This window comes from Macaca mulatta, chromosome 16 (assembly GCF_049350105.2).
Source record: "Macaca mulatta isolate MMU2019108-1 chromosome 16, T2T-MMU8v2.0, whole genome shotgun sequence".
Taxonomy (NCBI): domain Eukaryota; kingdom Metazoa; phylum Chordata; class Mammalia; order Primates; family Cercopithecidae; genus Macaca; species Macaca mulatta.
The window spans coordinates 8510575-8523218 of record NC_133421.1 but is presented as its reverse complement, the minus strand read 5'-3'; the positions used below and the strand labels follow the sequence as shown (position 1 = coordinate 8523218).

The 12644-nt window shown below is 54.2% G+C and overlaps 2 protein-coding genes across 4 annotated transcripts; one reads left to right on the top strand and one right to left on the bottom strand.

Moving 5' to 3' along the window:
* The first annotated feature begins 3948 nt into the window (after window positions 1-3948).
* Window positions 3949-6416, top strand: SLC16A11 (solute carrier family 16 member 11). 3 transcript variants are annotated; one of them, XM_015118415.3, is made up of 5 exons: window positions 3949-4263; window positions 4521-4728; window positions 4967-5110; window positions 5274-6041; window positions 6129-6416. In XM_015118415.3, exons 2-5 carry the CDS (start codon window positions 4527-4529, stop codon window positions 6356-6358), a joined length of 1344 nt encoding a protein of 447 aa, XP_014973901.3. In that variant the 5' UTR covers window positions 3949-4263; window positions 4521-4526; the 3' UTR covers window positions 6359-6416. The 3 variants fall into 3 exon arrangements, with proteins under 3 accessions (XP_014973901.3, XP_077826275.1, XP_077826276.1); XM_077970149.1 differs by having other exon boundaries at window positions 4002-4263; window positions 4521-4745; XM_077970150.1 differs by having other exon boundaries at window positions 4120-4263; window positions 4521-4888.
* Window positions 6417-7322: 906 nt separating this feature from the next.
* On the bottom strand, window positions 7323-11583 carry SLC16A13 (solute carrier family 16 member 13). Its single transcript, XM_001105273.5, has 4 exons — window positions 10934-11583; window positions 10644-10787; window positions 8992-9729; window positions 7323-8287 (listed from the first exon to the last, which is right to left on the bottom strand). The coding sequence occupies exons 1-4, from the start codon at window positions 11130-11132 to the stop codon at window positions 8085-8087; spliced, it is 1284 nt and encodes a 427-aa protein (XP_001105273.3). The 5' UTR covers window positions 11133-11583; the 3' UTR covers window positions 7323-8084.
* Window positions 11584-12644: the final 1061 nt, after the last annotated feature.

The following is a 12644-nucleotide window of genomic DNA, read 5'->3' as shown; positions in this document are numbered from 1 at the left end:
CAAAAAATTAGCTGGGCATGGTGGTGGGCGCCTGTAGTCCCAGCTACTTAGGAGGCTGAGGCAGGAGAATGGCATGAACCCGAGAGGCAGAGCTTGCAGTGAGCAGAAATCAGGCCACTGCACTCCAGCTTGGGTGACAGAGCAAGACTCCATCTCAAAAAAAAAAAAAAAAAGAAAAAAGAAAATAGCGACAATGAGCTCTAACACATGTCATATTTGGGCACCGTTCTACATTACTTACTTATATATGTATTCACAGTGACTCATTTAATTCTTATAACAACCCATCAGGTAGCTACTGTTATTATCCCCATTGTAGAAATGAGGAAACTGAGGCACAGAGAGATTGAGTCACACTTGCTCATGATCATATAGTTACTAAGTAGTAGAATGTGGGCGAAAGATTACCTAGGTGCTGAGGCAAGAGACTGAAGGCACAAACTGTTTCAGTATAATAAAGAAAATAGTTAGAATAAAAAGTCATAATACAAATTAGATATAGAGATGATCATGGACAATTATCAGTCATTATTATAAACATTATTAATCATTAGCTTTTAATATTACTCTTTGTTGCATTACTAATATAACCTAGGAATAACCGGCGGGTGTAGGGTCAGGTGCTAAAGGGACATTGTGAGAAGTGACCTAGAAGGCAAGAGGTGAGCCTTCTGTCACGCCCACATAAGGGCTGCTTGAGGGCTCCTTGGTCAAGCAGAGACGCCAGTGTCTGGGAAGACACCCATTACTTAGCAGACGGTGAAAGGGAGTGTCCTTTCCTTGCAGGAGTCAGAGAACACTCTGCTCCACCAGCTTCTTGTGGAAGGCTGGATATTATCCAGGCCTGCCCGCAGTCATCCGGAGGCCTAAACCCTTCCCTGTGGTGCTGTGCTTCAATGGTCACCGCTCCTTGTCCGCTTTCATGTTCCTCCTGTACTCCTGGTTCCTCTTTGAAGTTCGTAGTAGATAGAGGTAGAAATAGTGAAAGTCTTAAAGTCTTTGATCTTTCTTATCAGTGCATAGAAGAAAACGCTGACGTATGTTGCCTTCTCCATCTCTACTTCGGCTACCTAAAAGGGAAGGGACCCTTGTCCTGTGATCATGTGACTTGCTTCACCTTGTCAATCACTTAGAAGATCCATGCCCCTTACCCTGCTCCCTTATCTTGTATGCAATAAATATCAGCACGCCCAGCCGGTCTGGGTCACTACTGATCTCCATGTCTTGATGGTAGTGGTCCCCAGGGCCCAGCTGTCTTTTCTTCTATCTCTTTGTCTTGTGTATTTATTACAGTCTCATCTCCGCACACGGGGAGAACACCCCCTAAGCCCCGTAGGGCTGGATCCTACAGTAGAGCTGGAATTCAACCCCAGGAAATCTAACTTGGGAGTCTATTCTCCTAATCTCTGTGCTATTTTATTCCGTCAGCAAAAGATGACAAGTTTTGCTAAGAATATAGGGAGCCTGAGGTAGAAGAGGAATGTACCCTTGCACAGCCCCAGTCCCAGGCTCTAGGATACCCTTCTGGCTTCGTAAGCATCCTGCGAAGGTGCTCAGCATCACTTAGCACAACTCCCAGACGCAGAGGGCCCGGTCTTCGCTCTGAGTGCCCTGCATTTCTGCCTCACCATGGGGAGACGGTGATTCGTTTAGCTTGGAGCAGAGTCTTCAGCAGCCTTCTCAGGAGGCAGGATCCCTGCCCTCCCCGGTGGCTGAGGACCTGCTTTCACAACAGCACTCCGGGCTGGGAAACCGGTGGGGCCACTTTCCTAAGGTGTGTCTGTCACCTTAGACCTTCATGAACAGGACGTTTCAAGCAGAGAGCATGACATTTGCAAAAATTGAGGAGTGAGGAAAAGCTAGGCATGTCCATGGAGCAGAGAAGATAGTGGCTGATGGGAGGCTGCAAAAGGGAGGGAGGAGAGACGGTTTGGAACGGTAACCTAGGTCTACCTTTGATTCTTGTAAAAGGCCTGTACAGAGTACAGAAATGTAATTTTTTCCCTCTTTAGGCAGTGGAGAGCCGTTGAAGGTCATGCTGTGTTTTTCATGTTTACAGTTGCGCTCCTTAAGAAGCGTTTTTCTTGTCTTTACAGGCAGATTCTTTCCCAACAATTAGGAAACACTGCCATCATGTGGCTCGGTGGATGCATGATCCCAACTTAGGTTGCTGAATGTTCTATCCTATGTTTAATAATTAAACCAAAGAACACACCTGGGAATTCAAACAGCTGAGGTAAAGAATGTCAACCTGTCAAAAAGGACATTTTCTATAAAGTGTTTCAAAAAATCAATACCTGGGTTCCATGACCTGATTTCTTACTTTGCTTTCAAAATTCTAACCTGGCCAGGCATGGTAGACTGTAATCTCAGCACTTTGGGAGACCAAGGTGGAAGGATTGCTGAAGTCCAGGAGCTTGAGACCAGCCTGTGCAACATACTGTGACCCCCTCTCTACAAAAAATGAACAAATTTAGCCAGGCATGGTGGCGTGGAGCCTGTAGTCCCAGCTACTCGGGAGGCTGAGTTGGAGGATCGCTTGAGCCTGGGAGGTCGAGGCTGCAGGGAGCCATAACGGCACCACTACACTTCAGCCTGGACCAGACCCTGTCTCTGTAAATACATACATACATACATACATACATACATACGTAAAAAATAAAATTCTAACCTAAGTGTTTAGAGATTCTGATCTCAAGAATCCTTTCTATTCCCAGTGACCCCTTATTTTAGAATCCTGTGTTTTCTGTCCCTGCAATGGTTCCGCCCTTTCCAGGGCAGTTTGCATCAAGCTGTATCCAGGATATTTCTCTTAACTGTGCCAGATTTTGTTTCAGTTCCAGGATTGTTCTCCCTGTAGGTCCCACAGTTGGACAGACCTAAATTCAAATATTCACACCATTTTTTCCCTGTGAGCTTCAGTTACTGCATCTATAAAAGAGGCACGACACCAGCCGGGCGCGGTGGCTGACTCCTGTAATCCTAGCACTTTGGGAGGCCAAGGTGGTGGATCACCTGAGGTCATGAGTTCCAGACCAGTCTGGCCATGGCGAAACCCCATCTCTACTAAAAAATACAAAAATTAGCCAGGAGTGGTGGCATGTGCCTGTAATCCCAGCTACTCGGGAGGCTGAGGCAGGAGAATCGCTTGAACCCAGGAGGCAGAGGTTGTGGTGAGCCAAGATCTCGCCACTGCACTCCAGCCTAGGCTACAGAGTGAGACTCCATCTAAAAAAAAATAAATGAATAAAAGAGAGCAACAACTTCTTCATAGGGTTATTATAAGATGAAATGATAGCATGTGTAAACAGTGCCTGGCACATCACAGGTCTTCACTTTGAGAGAGTCCTGTTTCACCCTCTATCCTTGGGGGCCTGTTATTTTATTTATTTATTTATTCATTTATTTTTGAGACAGACTCTTGCTCTGTCGCCCAGGCTGGAGTGCAGTGGCATGATCTTGGCTTACTGCAACTTCTGCCTCCTGGGTTCAAGAGATTCCCCTGCCTCAGCCTCCAGAGTAGCTAGGAATACAGGCTCGTGCCACCATGCCTGGCCAATTTCTTTGTTTTTTTAGTAGAGATGGTGTTTCGCCACGTTGGCCAGGCTGGTCTCGAACTCCTGACCTCAGGTGACCCACCCATATCGGCCTTCCAAAGTGCTGGTATTATAGGCGTGCACCGTGCCCGGCCTGGGGGTCTGCTATTCTAAGCACAGCTCTGGCACTCAGTGGAAGTCTGTGATCTGATATCCGAGGTCTACCTGGTCCTAAGCAATGTTCCTGAAAACAAAACTACTCATCCCCTCAGGCTTTTGGGACCATCCATATTTCCCCGCGTTGGCGGTGGACCCCGGGCTCGGGCTCGCTGGGGTTTGCAATCCACGTGTCTCCCCTGCGCGCAGCAGGCAGCAGGTGCATGGGTGTGAGCAGGGCAGGGCCCCTCGGCATTCATTCCTCTCCACTCCCTCCCCGGGGCTGGGGGTTGTGTGTGTACATAATTCAATCCCCGTGGGACTGGTGTCTGGCCTCACCCGCGGCTTGGCTGATTGGTTGTTTCAGCTCGCCCCCGCCCTCCGTACCCCCGGCGTCCCAGGTGGCTCGGGCCCCTGTGGTGATCTCTGTTTACCGAGAGAGCTTGTCCAAGTTGGGCTCCATCGCTGCTCTCGCTCCCCTTCGGGGCCCCCGCCCGCCTGGGAAGCGGAGAGAAAGCCGGGCCCAGCCCTTCCTCGCCCTTCCCCTCCCCGCACAGCCCGGAGAGGTCGGGTAAGGGGGAAGGAGTGTACGTGGGACGGGGAGCCCCGGGCCTGGGGGATCTGGCTGTCCCCGTCCTGGTACCTCGCGCGGACCCGGGAGTTCCAGCCCTAGGCCTGGCTCCGGCTCCCTCTGCTCTGCGCCATCGCGCTCGGGGTGACCCGCCCACCCCGGGGGAGCAGCCAGAGGCTGGATCTCAGGGATGCCAGCTTCCCAGCGGAAGCACAGGCGTAGAGGCTTCTCTCACAGGTGTTTGCCTACCCCCGCAGACGGCGATGACCCCCCAGCCCGCCGGACCCCCGGACGGGGGCTGGGGCTGGGTGGTGGCGGCCGCAGCCTTCGCAGTGAACGGGCTGTCCTACGGGCTGCTGCGCTCGCTGGGCCTTGCCTTCCCTGACCTTGCCGAGCACTTTGACCGAAGCGCCCAGGACACTGCGTGGATCAGCGCCCTGGCCCTGGCGGTGCAGCAGGCAGCCAGTGAGGCGGGCTCTGAGGCGAGAGACGGGAACGGGGAGGAGGGGCTGTGAGTGGAGGGATGGGAGACCCCCCTGATTACCCGACAACCTGAGAAAGGACGACCGGCTCTAGAAAAGAGTGCATCTTAAGGTCAAGGAGAGGAACCATTAGTTCGAGGGAGGTAAACAGCCAATGAGAGGTGTTGGAGAGAGTTTGGGGGCCCGGGGGCGTGTCTTTTATTGACTCCGCCCCCTTCCAGGCCCGGTGGGCAGCGCCCTGAGCACGCGCTGGGGAGCCCGCACGGTGGTGATGGTTGGGGGTGTCCTCGCCTCGCTGGGCTTCGTCTTCTCGGCTTTCGCCCGCAGTCTGCTGCACCTCTACCTCGGCCTGGGCCTCCTCGCTGGTGAGGGAAGGGGGATGCCCGGGTCATTCAGGGTGAACTGGGGACAGGAGCTTATGGGACTGGGGTAGCGAACGAGGCGAGGGCCTGGTGCGGAGAGCAGGACTGGGAATGCTGGGGAGGGCGTCCCCAGTGCCGGCCCACATCCCCTCCCATTCATTCGCAGGCTCTGGTTGGGCCCTGGTGTTCGCCCCTGCCCTAGGCACCCTCTCGCGTTACTTCTCCCGCCGTCGAGTCTTGGCGGTGGGGCTGGCGCTCACTGGCAACGGGGCCTCCTCGCTGCTCCTGGCGCCTGCCTTGCAGCTTCTCCTCGATACTTTCGGCTGGCGGGGCGCTCTGCTCCTTCTCGGCGCGATCACCCTCCACCTCACTCCTTGTGGCGCCCTGCTGCTACCCCTGGCCCTTCCTGGCGACCCCCCAGCCCCACCGCGTAGTCCCTTAGCTGCCCTCGGCCTGGGACTCTTCACACGCCGGGCCTTCTCGATCTTTGCTCTAGGCACAGCCCTGGTTGGGGGCGGGTACTTCGTTCCTTACGTGCACTTGGCCCCCCACGCTTTAGACCGGGGCCTGGGGGGATACGGGGCAGCGCTGGTGGTGGCCGTGGCTGCGGTGGGTGATGCGGGCGCCCGGCTGGTCTGCGGGTGGCTGGCAGACCAAGGCTGGGTGCCTCTCCCGCGGCTGCTGGCCGTATTCGGGGCTCTGACTGGGCTGGGGCTGTGGGTAGTGGGACTGGTGCCCGTGGTGGGGGGCGAAGAGAGTTGGGGGGGTCCCCTGCTGGCCGCGGCTGTGGCCTATGGGCTGAGCGCGGGCAGTTACGCCCCGCTGGTTTTCGGTGTGCTCCCCGGGCTGGTGGGCATCGGAGGTGTGGTGCAGGCCACGGGACTGGTGATGATGCTGATGAGCCTCGGAGGGCTCCTGGGCCCTCCCCTATCAGGTAAGGACCTGAGCTCGCAGATCTGCCTACAACTATCCTCTGCCCCTGGGGTTAGGGGCTTCTAAATTCCCTTACCCATCTCCTCAGGCTTCCTAAGGGATGAGACAGGAGACTTCACCACCTCTTTCCTGGTGTCTGGCTCTTTGATCCTCTCCGGCAGCTTCATCTACATAGGGTTGCCCAAGGCGCTGCCCTCCTGTGGTCCAGCCTCCCCTCCAGCCACGCCTCCCCCAGAGAGGGGGGAGCTGCTTCCCGCTCCCCAGGCAGTCTTGCTGTCCCCAGGAGGCCCTCGCTCCACTCTGGACACCACTTGTTGATTATTTTCCTGTTTGAGCCCCTCCCCCAATAAAGAATTTTTATTGGGTTTTCCTGAAACCTCCAACTGTTCACCCATCTAGGACCCTGAAAATATTCTACTTAAGACAGCCAGAAAGGCTGGTTCAAAGGAACAGGATCCCAGGAGGCCCTGGGTATGAAGAAGGGCGACTGTCTGTCCAGGCAACCCATTTCTCTTTGCCCAAGTCCTGGCCGGAACAGGGAATCTTTGCAAAGTTGTCTGGCAGCCGGTTTCAGTGTGTTGCTGGGGTTGGAGGTGGGTTGCTCGTGGGTGCTATCTGCCCCATCTTCATGTCCCTTACCCTAGTCCCCAGACCTCCCAGACTAACTCTTCCCTGCATTTCAATCTCCTTCTATGACCCTGAGGGAAATACAAGAATCCTAGGCTCAGACTTCAGTTCTACCAAAGCTATCCACACATCTATAACCTGTGCCCTCAGCATTCTCTCAATTTCTTTTCTTTCTTTTTCTTTCTTTTTTTTTTTTTTTTGAGACAGAGTCTTGCTCTGTCGCCCAGGCTAGAGTGCAGTGGTGCAATTTTGGTTCACAGCAACCTCCGCCTCCCGGGTTCAAGCAATTATCCTGCCTCAGCCTCCCCAGTAGCTGCGATTATAGGCACATGCCTCCACGCCCGGCTAATTTTTGTATTTAGTAAAGACGGGGTTTCACCATGTTGGCCAGGCTGGTCTCAAACTCCTGACCTCGTGATCCACCCGCCTCGGCCTTCCAAAGTGTTGAGATTACAGGTGAGAGCCACTGCGTCCGGCCCTCAATTTCTTTTCTAAGCCACAGGGATAATGGGCAAGAGGGAGGTATGTGGTGGCGGCCTGGAGAACAGAGTCCAGGGTTAAAATGCCTTGGGTCATCAGAGCTCCTGGACATCCTCCTCCACTTCCAGGCATGACACCATTTGGCCAACCCAAGCATACGGGCCCCAGCTCATTCTGAGGTTGTGATTATTATCTATTTTTCTTACTTGATTTTATCTCAAAGAGACAGTCATGTTTCCCAAACATATATCTTCAGAGAAGAAACTTGGGAGGCAACACTAGAGATGGTATATAAAACATGGTAAGTCTCTTGGCCTTTGATTTTCACAGTTGATTCACACTCAGTGAAGCAGGAACTCCCGGATCCTTTAAAACTCCTGGGTCCTTTAGAAAAGGTTAGGAAAGGCTGGGTGCGGTGGCTCATGCCTGTAATCCCAGCACTCTGGAAGGCTGAGGAGGGTGGATCACAAGGTCAGGAGTTCGAGACCATCCTGGCCAACATGACGAAACCCCGTCTCTACCAAAAATACAAAAAAAAAAAAAAAAAAAAAGGCAAATAGCCAGGAGCGGTGGCTCCCACCTGTAATCCCAGCTACTTGGGAGGCTGAGGCAGGAGAATTACTTGAACCCGGGATGCGGAGGTTGCAGTGAGCCAAGATCATGTCACTGCACTCCAGCCTGGGCAACAGAGCAAGACTCCATCTCGGGAAAAAGAAAAAAAAGAAAATGTTAGGACAGTAAAGGAGGATAAATAAGAGTCCTCAACAAAATACAAAAATACAAAGGGTTGGCACACACATTGCAGGAGCCCCAGGCCTGCTCTAGGGGGAGGCAGATGGAGAATCTTAAGGCACTGTGGTTCTGTGGAGACCAAGACGTGGCAAGAGAAGACCTGGAGCTGTCAAGCTCTGGCTTTCCGGGCCTGACTCTGTGAAGTTCAGTCCTCTTCCAGCCCCTCCTTCGGTAGGGAAACTTTAATATCCGGTGCTTCTGTTACAAGGTCCTGGGGCCTGGAGGTAGTAGTTGAGAAGCAGGAGAAGAAGTGGGGCAGGGTGAGGAGAATTCCACTCCCTGAAATAAGGAAGGCCCCAGCCACCACAAAAGAAGCCGTGTAGTTGCCTGTCACATCCCGGAGGTAGCCTAGGTCCAAGAGAGAAAAACAATACACATGAGTGATCTATTTACTGGGGCTGATGTCTCAGATACATTTTTGGGTGGAGGGAAGACTTATCATCTCAGAGGAGTTAGAACTCCCATGGAGTTGGATAAACTTGAGAACTCTGGTTTCCCAAAAGGGCCTCAAAAGTTAATTTCAACCACCTCCCCGCCTTCAGAAAGGACCTCCAAACCAGCCTGCAGGGATCTGGAGATCCAGATTGAGTGAGGCATACTTGTGCCTTTCTTTCTGGCAACTGTAGCCTTTCCAAAGCTTCAATTAATGGGTAAGAGGAGATAAAGGTCTGAAACTTCTGGCAACCTGAGCCAGCAGAACTTTGACCAGGTGCCTCAGATACCTGGTTTGGGGCCCAGTGGGCCAAAGGAAAGGGTGGACAGTGGAATGCTACGTCTGTGTCTGGCCAGGTTCTGCCAGGTCCTCTGAAAACCCGAGCTGTAGGCGCCCTGCCAAAGGTTCCACTTAGCTTCTCTGTCTTTCCGCTCAGACTTTCCCAGCCCCAAGTTCTTTGCCCCATGGACCCATTTCAGAGATGCTATGGTTGGCCACACAGGCTGTGTACTGTACTACACCAGAGGGCAATATTCACATACACTGGAATGAGAATAGTACCCTCCCCTAGTTGTGCAACATGGCAGCCCTCACCCCCTGGGAACCCCATTCCACTTACCTGACAGAGGAGGCCCCAGCAGTCCCCCGATGCTCTCTATCATCTGCAATAGTCCCAGGCCACAGTAAATCCTTTTAGTCCCTACTAGTTCAGGTAGTACGGAGAAGGCCAGTGGGGCCAGAGCCCCTGATGTGAAGCCGTAGGCCACAGCCAGAGCCACCAGGGCTGTGGGAGCCCGAGCTACAGGGAACAGGGCTAGTGACACCCCAGTCAAGGTGGTCCAGAGCATCAGGAGTCGTGTCACAGGCCCTGGGACTGCATCTCCCAGCCATCCAGAGACCACGCGCCCCACGAGGTCAGAAATAGCAGCAACTGAGAGTAGGAAGGCAGCAGGTAGTGGATCCCAATCCAGGTCCTGGAGATGGGCCACCAGGTGGAGGTAGGGAATGAAGTAGCCAGTGTTGATCAGGGTGAGGGCAACAGTGTAACGGAGGAAGGGGCCATGATGGAGGAGGGAGGTGAGTTGGGCCCTGGGACCACCCACAGCAGGGTCCTCAGCTAGGGAAGGTGGGCGGAGGAGAGCACCACAGGCCACCAGGTGGAGGGAGAGGGCAGACACCAGCAGTAGGGACCCTCTCCAGGCGTAGTGGCTGAGGAGCCACTGGAAAAAGGGGGCAAATGCGAAGGAGGAGAGGCCCACGCCTGTCAGGGCGAGCCCGGTGGCCAGGGATCGACGGCGAGAGAAATAACAGGACAGGCAGGCCAGGGTCGGAGCAAAGGTCAAAGCCCAGCCAGAGCCTGTCAAAAAGGAAGAAGTGGGGTTAGGAACTCTTAGGGAGCTCAAGGCACCCAGTAATCCCCGCATTGCCCAGCAGCAGAATGTAGCACTTGCTGTGGAGTCCAACAGACCTGGGATACAATCTTGGCTTGGATACTTTCTAGCTGTGTAACCTTGTGTGTTTTAACACTCCCAGCCTCAACCTTCTCAACTGCAAAATGTAATAATACACTTTTTGGGATTGTGGAAGATTAGAGACAAAGTTTGTAAGGTAATTAGCACAGAACTTTGGAGTTAGACCTGGGCTCTACCATTTCTGGCTGTGTGACCTTCATTTGCCAAGTTGTATAAGCTTTAGAGCTTTTCCTTAGCTGTAAATAGAATAATGATATCGATTTCACAGTCACAGTACCTAGCACCTTTTTTTCTTTCTTTCTTTTTTTTTTTTTTTTGAGATGGAGTTTCGCTCTGTTGCCCAGGCTGAAGTGCAGTGGTGCGATCTCAGCTCACTGCAAGCTCCACCTCCTGGGTTCACGACATTTTCGTGCCTCAGCCTCCCCAGTAGCTGGGACTACAGGCGCCTGTCACCACGCCCGGCTATTTTTTTTTTTTTTTTTTGTAGAGACGGGGTTTCACCATGTTGGCCAGGATGGTCTCGATCTCCTGACCTCGTGATCCACGCGCCTCGGCCTCCCAAAGTGTTGGGATTACATGCGTGAGCCACGGCGCCAGGCCAGGTTGCATCATCCTTGAATTTCCTAATTCCTCATCATGTTTGTCGGTTTAGTCATTCCTATTAAGAATTCCCTTCTGCGTACAGGTGCTAGCTAAACTTTCCCTCAGCTTCTCCCCGAACCCTTTGCAAGGAGCAGGAAGGAGGTGAACATTCAACGATCTAAGCATTTGACTCTCCTGCCCTTGTGCAGGCTCTCACCTGACAGCAACCCAATACTCAGGTATAGGTGGGTCAACGAAGTAGCGAAAGAGGCGAGCAGCATCCCCAGCGCAGCCAAGATGCCTCCGGTCATCACTACGGGCCTGGGCCCGAACTTCGTGCTCAGGGCACTGCCTACCGGGCCTGAGGAAGTGGAAGGGGCGCTGCGAGAAGATCTCAGGCGTCTCCCCGCCTAGCATCTCCCGCCCCTCGCCCTTCTCCTTCCCAGTCCCCGCATTCCCTCTCCCTTCCGAGGGTCGCAGTCCGCCAGATGCAGGCGCCGCACTCACTCCCAAACTGCTGCACCGCGATTCCTATGGAGGCGATCCAGGAGACGCGCGCTGCCTGCTCCCCAAACGCCGCCACAAACTCCACGAAGAAGACCCCAAAGGAGCGGAGCACCCCGAACACCAGCGCCGACTGGAAGAACGCTGAGAGCACCACCACCCATCCCCAGCCCCCGTCGGGGGGCTCGGTCCTGCGCGCCATCTAAGCCGTAACAGGGCTGCTGCCACCCCGAGCCTCTGCGGGAGCCGGGTTCTGGACGCTGCACCTCTGCACACCCACCCCCGCTGCTGGGTGGCTCGGGGCCGAGAGGGGTTGCAGAGGCAGGTAGAGAGGACGGTCCCGACGAGGCGGCGAGAGGCCCCTGCACCTTTTCCCAAGCGGGGGCGATATAGGACTGAAGACCAGGCCCGCGCCGGCCGGGCCAGAGTCTCCCGGAGGCGTGGTTCCGCGAGCTCGCAGCTGAGCTAGTTCAAGCCGCCGCCAGATCGATCCCGGTTCGGTGTTGGGCTGGGAGCCAGAGGGCGGAACTGCGATTTGAGCCACACCCCTGGAGCGCGCTAGTTTCCTCGTGGATGGTCCATTTTATCACTGGGGTGTCCGCGCCGGGCCACCCTGGCCAACATCCACGTCCAGAGCTCGCCAATGAGGATGCGGGGCTCCCGGGCAGGGGCGGAACCAGAAGGGCAGGGCGGGATTCAGGCATAGATGGGGACCCGGCAGTGAATGGGCGCATGCGTAAGGAGGGGCCTTAGGAGGCCGACTAGGTAGAGCCCCACGTGACGCGGGGACTGCCTGGAAGCTTCCGGGGTGCTTCTGTCTCCTGTTCACCTGGCGGCCAACTCCTCCCCATTTCAGCACCCAGAGCCACACGGAAGGGTTACTGGTGGGTAAACTGGTTCTGCAGAGGAAAGGACTGTCTTGCTTTAACGAGGGGTCCAGGAATTGCAAGGCCCTACTGGGGATAGGGGAGGGGTTAGGAGATGAGACTCAAAGGAAGTGTCTGGCGCAGCGCCTGAAGCCACTAACACGCAGTCTTAGAGGCCTGGATCCCTGAGAAGTTCAAAGGCTAAGGGAAGAGAGAAGGGGAATGAGTTGGACTCCCGGCGTTCATTTCTATAGTGGGAACTCGTTCCTGTCACTTCTGTTCCCACTAACAGGAAACCTACAGGTCACAGAGACCAAAAATAACTGAGGAGAGGAAGGGCGGCTGTAAGCTCACACAGGGCCGGGCCCCACCACCACCACCTGCCTCTTCCTCACTGGGGCTGGAACCTTTTCCTCTGCCCTCTAGTAACAACCACTTCCTAACCACCTTTTTTGCTCTGATGGTGGGGTAAAGAGAGAAACTATGACCGCGGCCACTGGAGCAGTCAGCCCCCTCTTACCCAACTAGTCCTCAGGCCCCTAGCAAACACTCCCCAGTCCTTCCCAGTCTCCATAACACCAACGGCTTGGATTTCCTGTTCCTTCATTATAAGCCATACTTCCCAGACCCTGACCTGGAAACTGTGGACTCAAGGTTCACTCCCAGATTACTGGGGAAAGCAGCAAACAAGAAGCGGAGGTAGGGAGGGAGGCTGTGTAGTCTTAAAAAACATATTGAGCCTTAAATAATTTTATATGTGGGAAATAAAAGTAATCATCAATAATACACACATATACTTTCTAAGAGTCAAAATGTCAGCTGGTGGGGAATATGCCAAAGATGCAGAA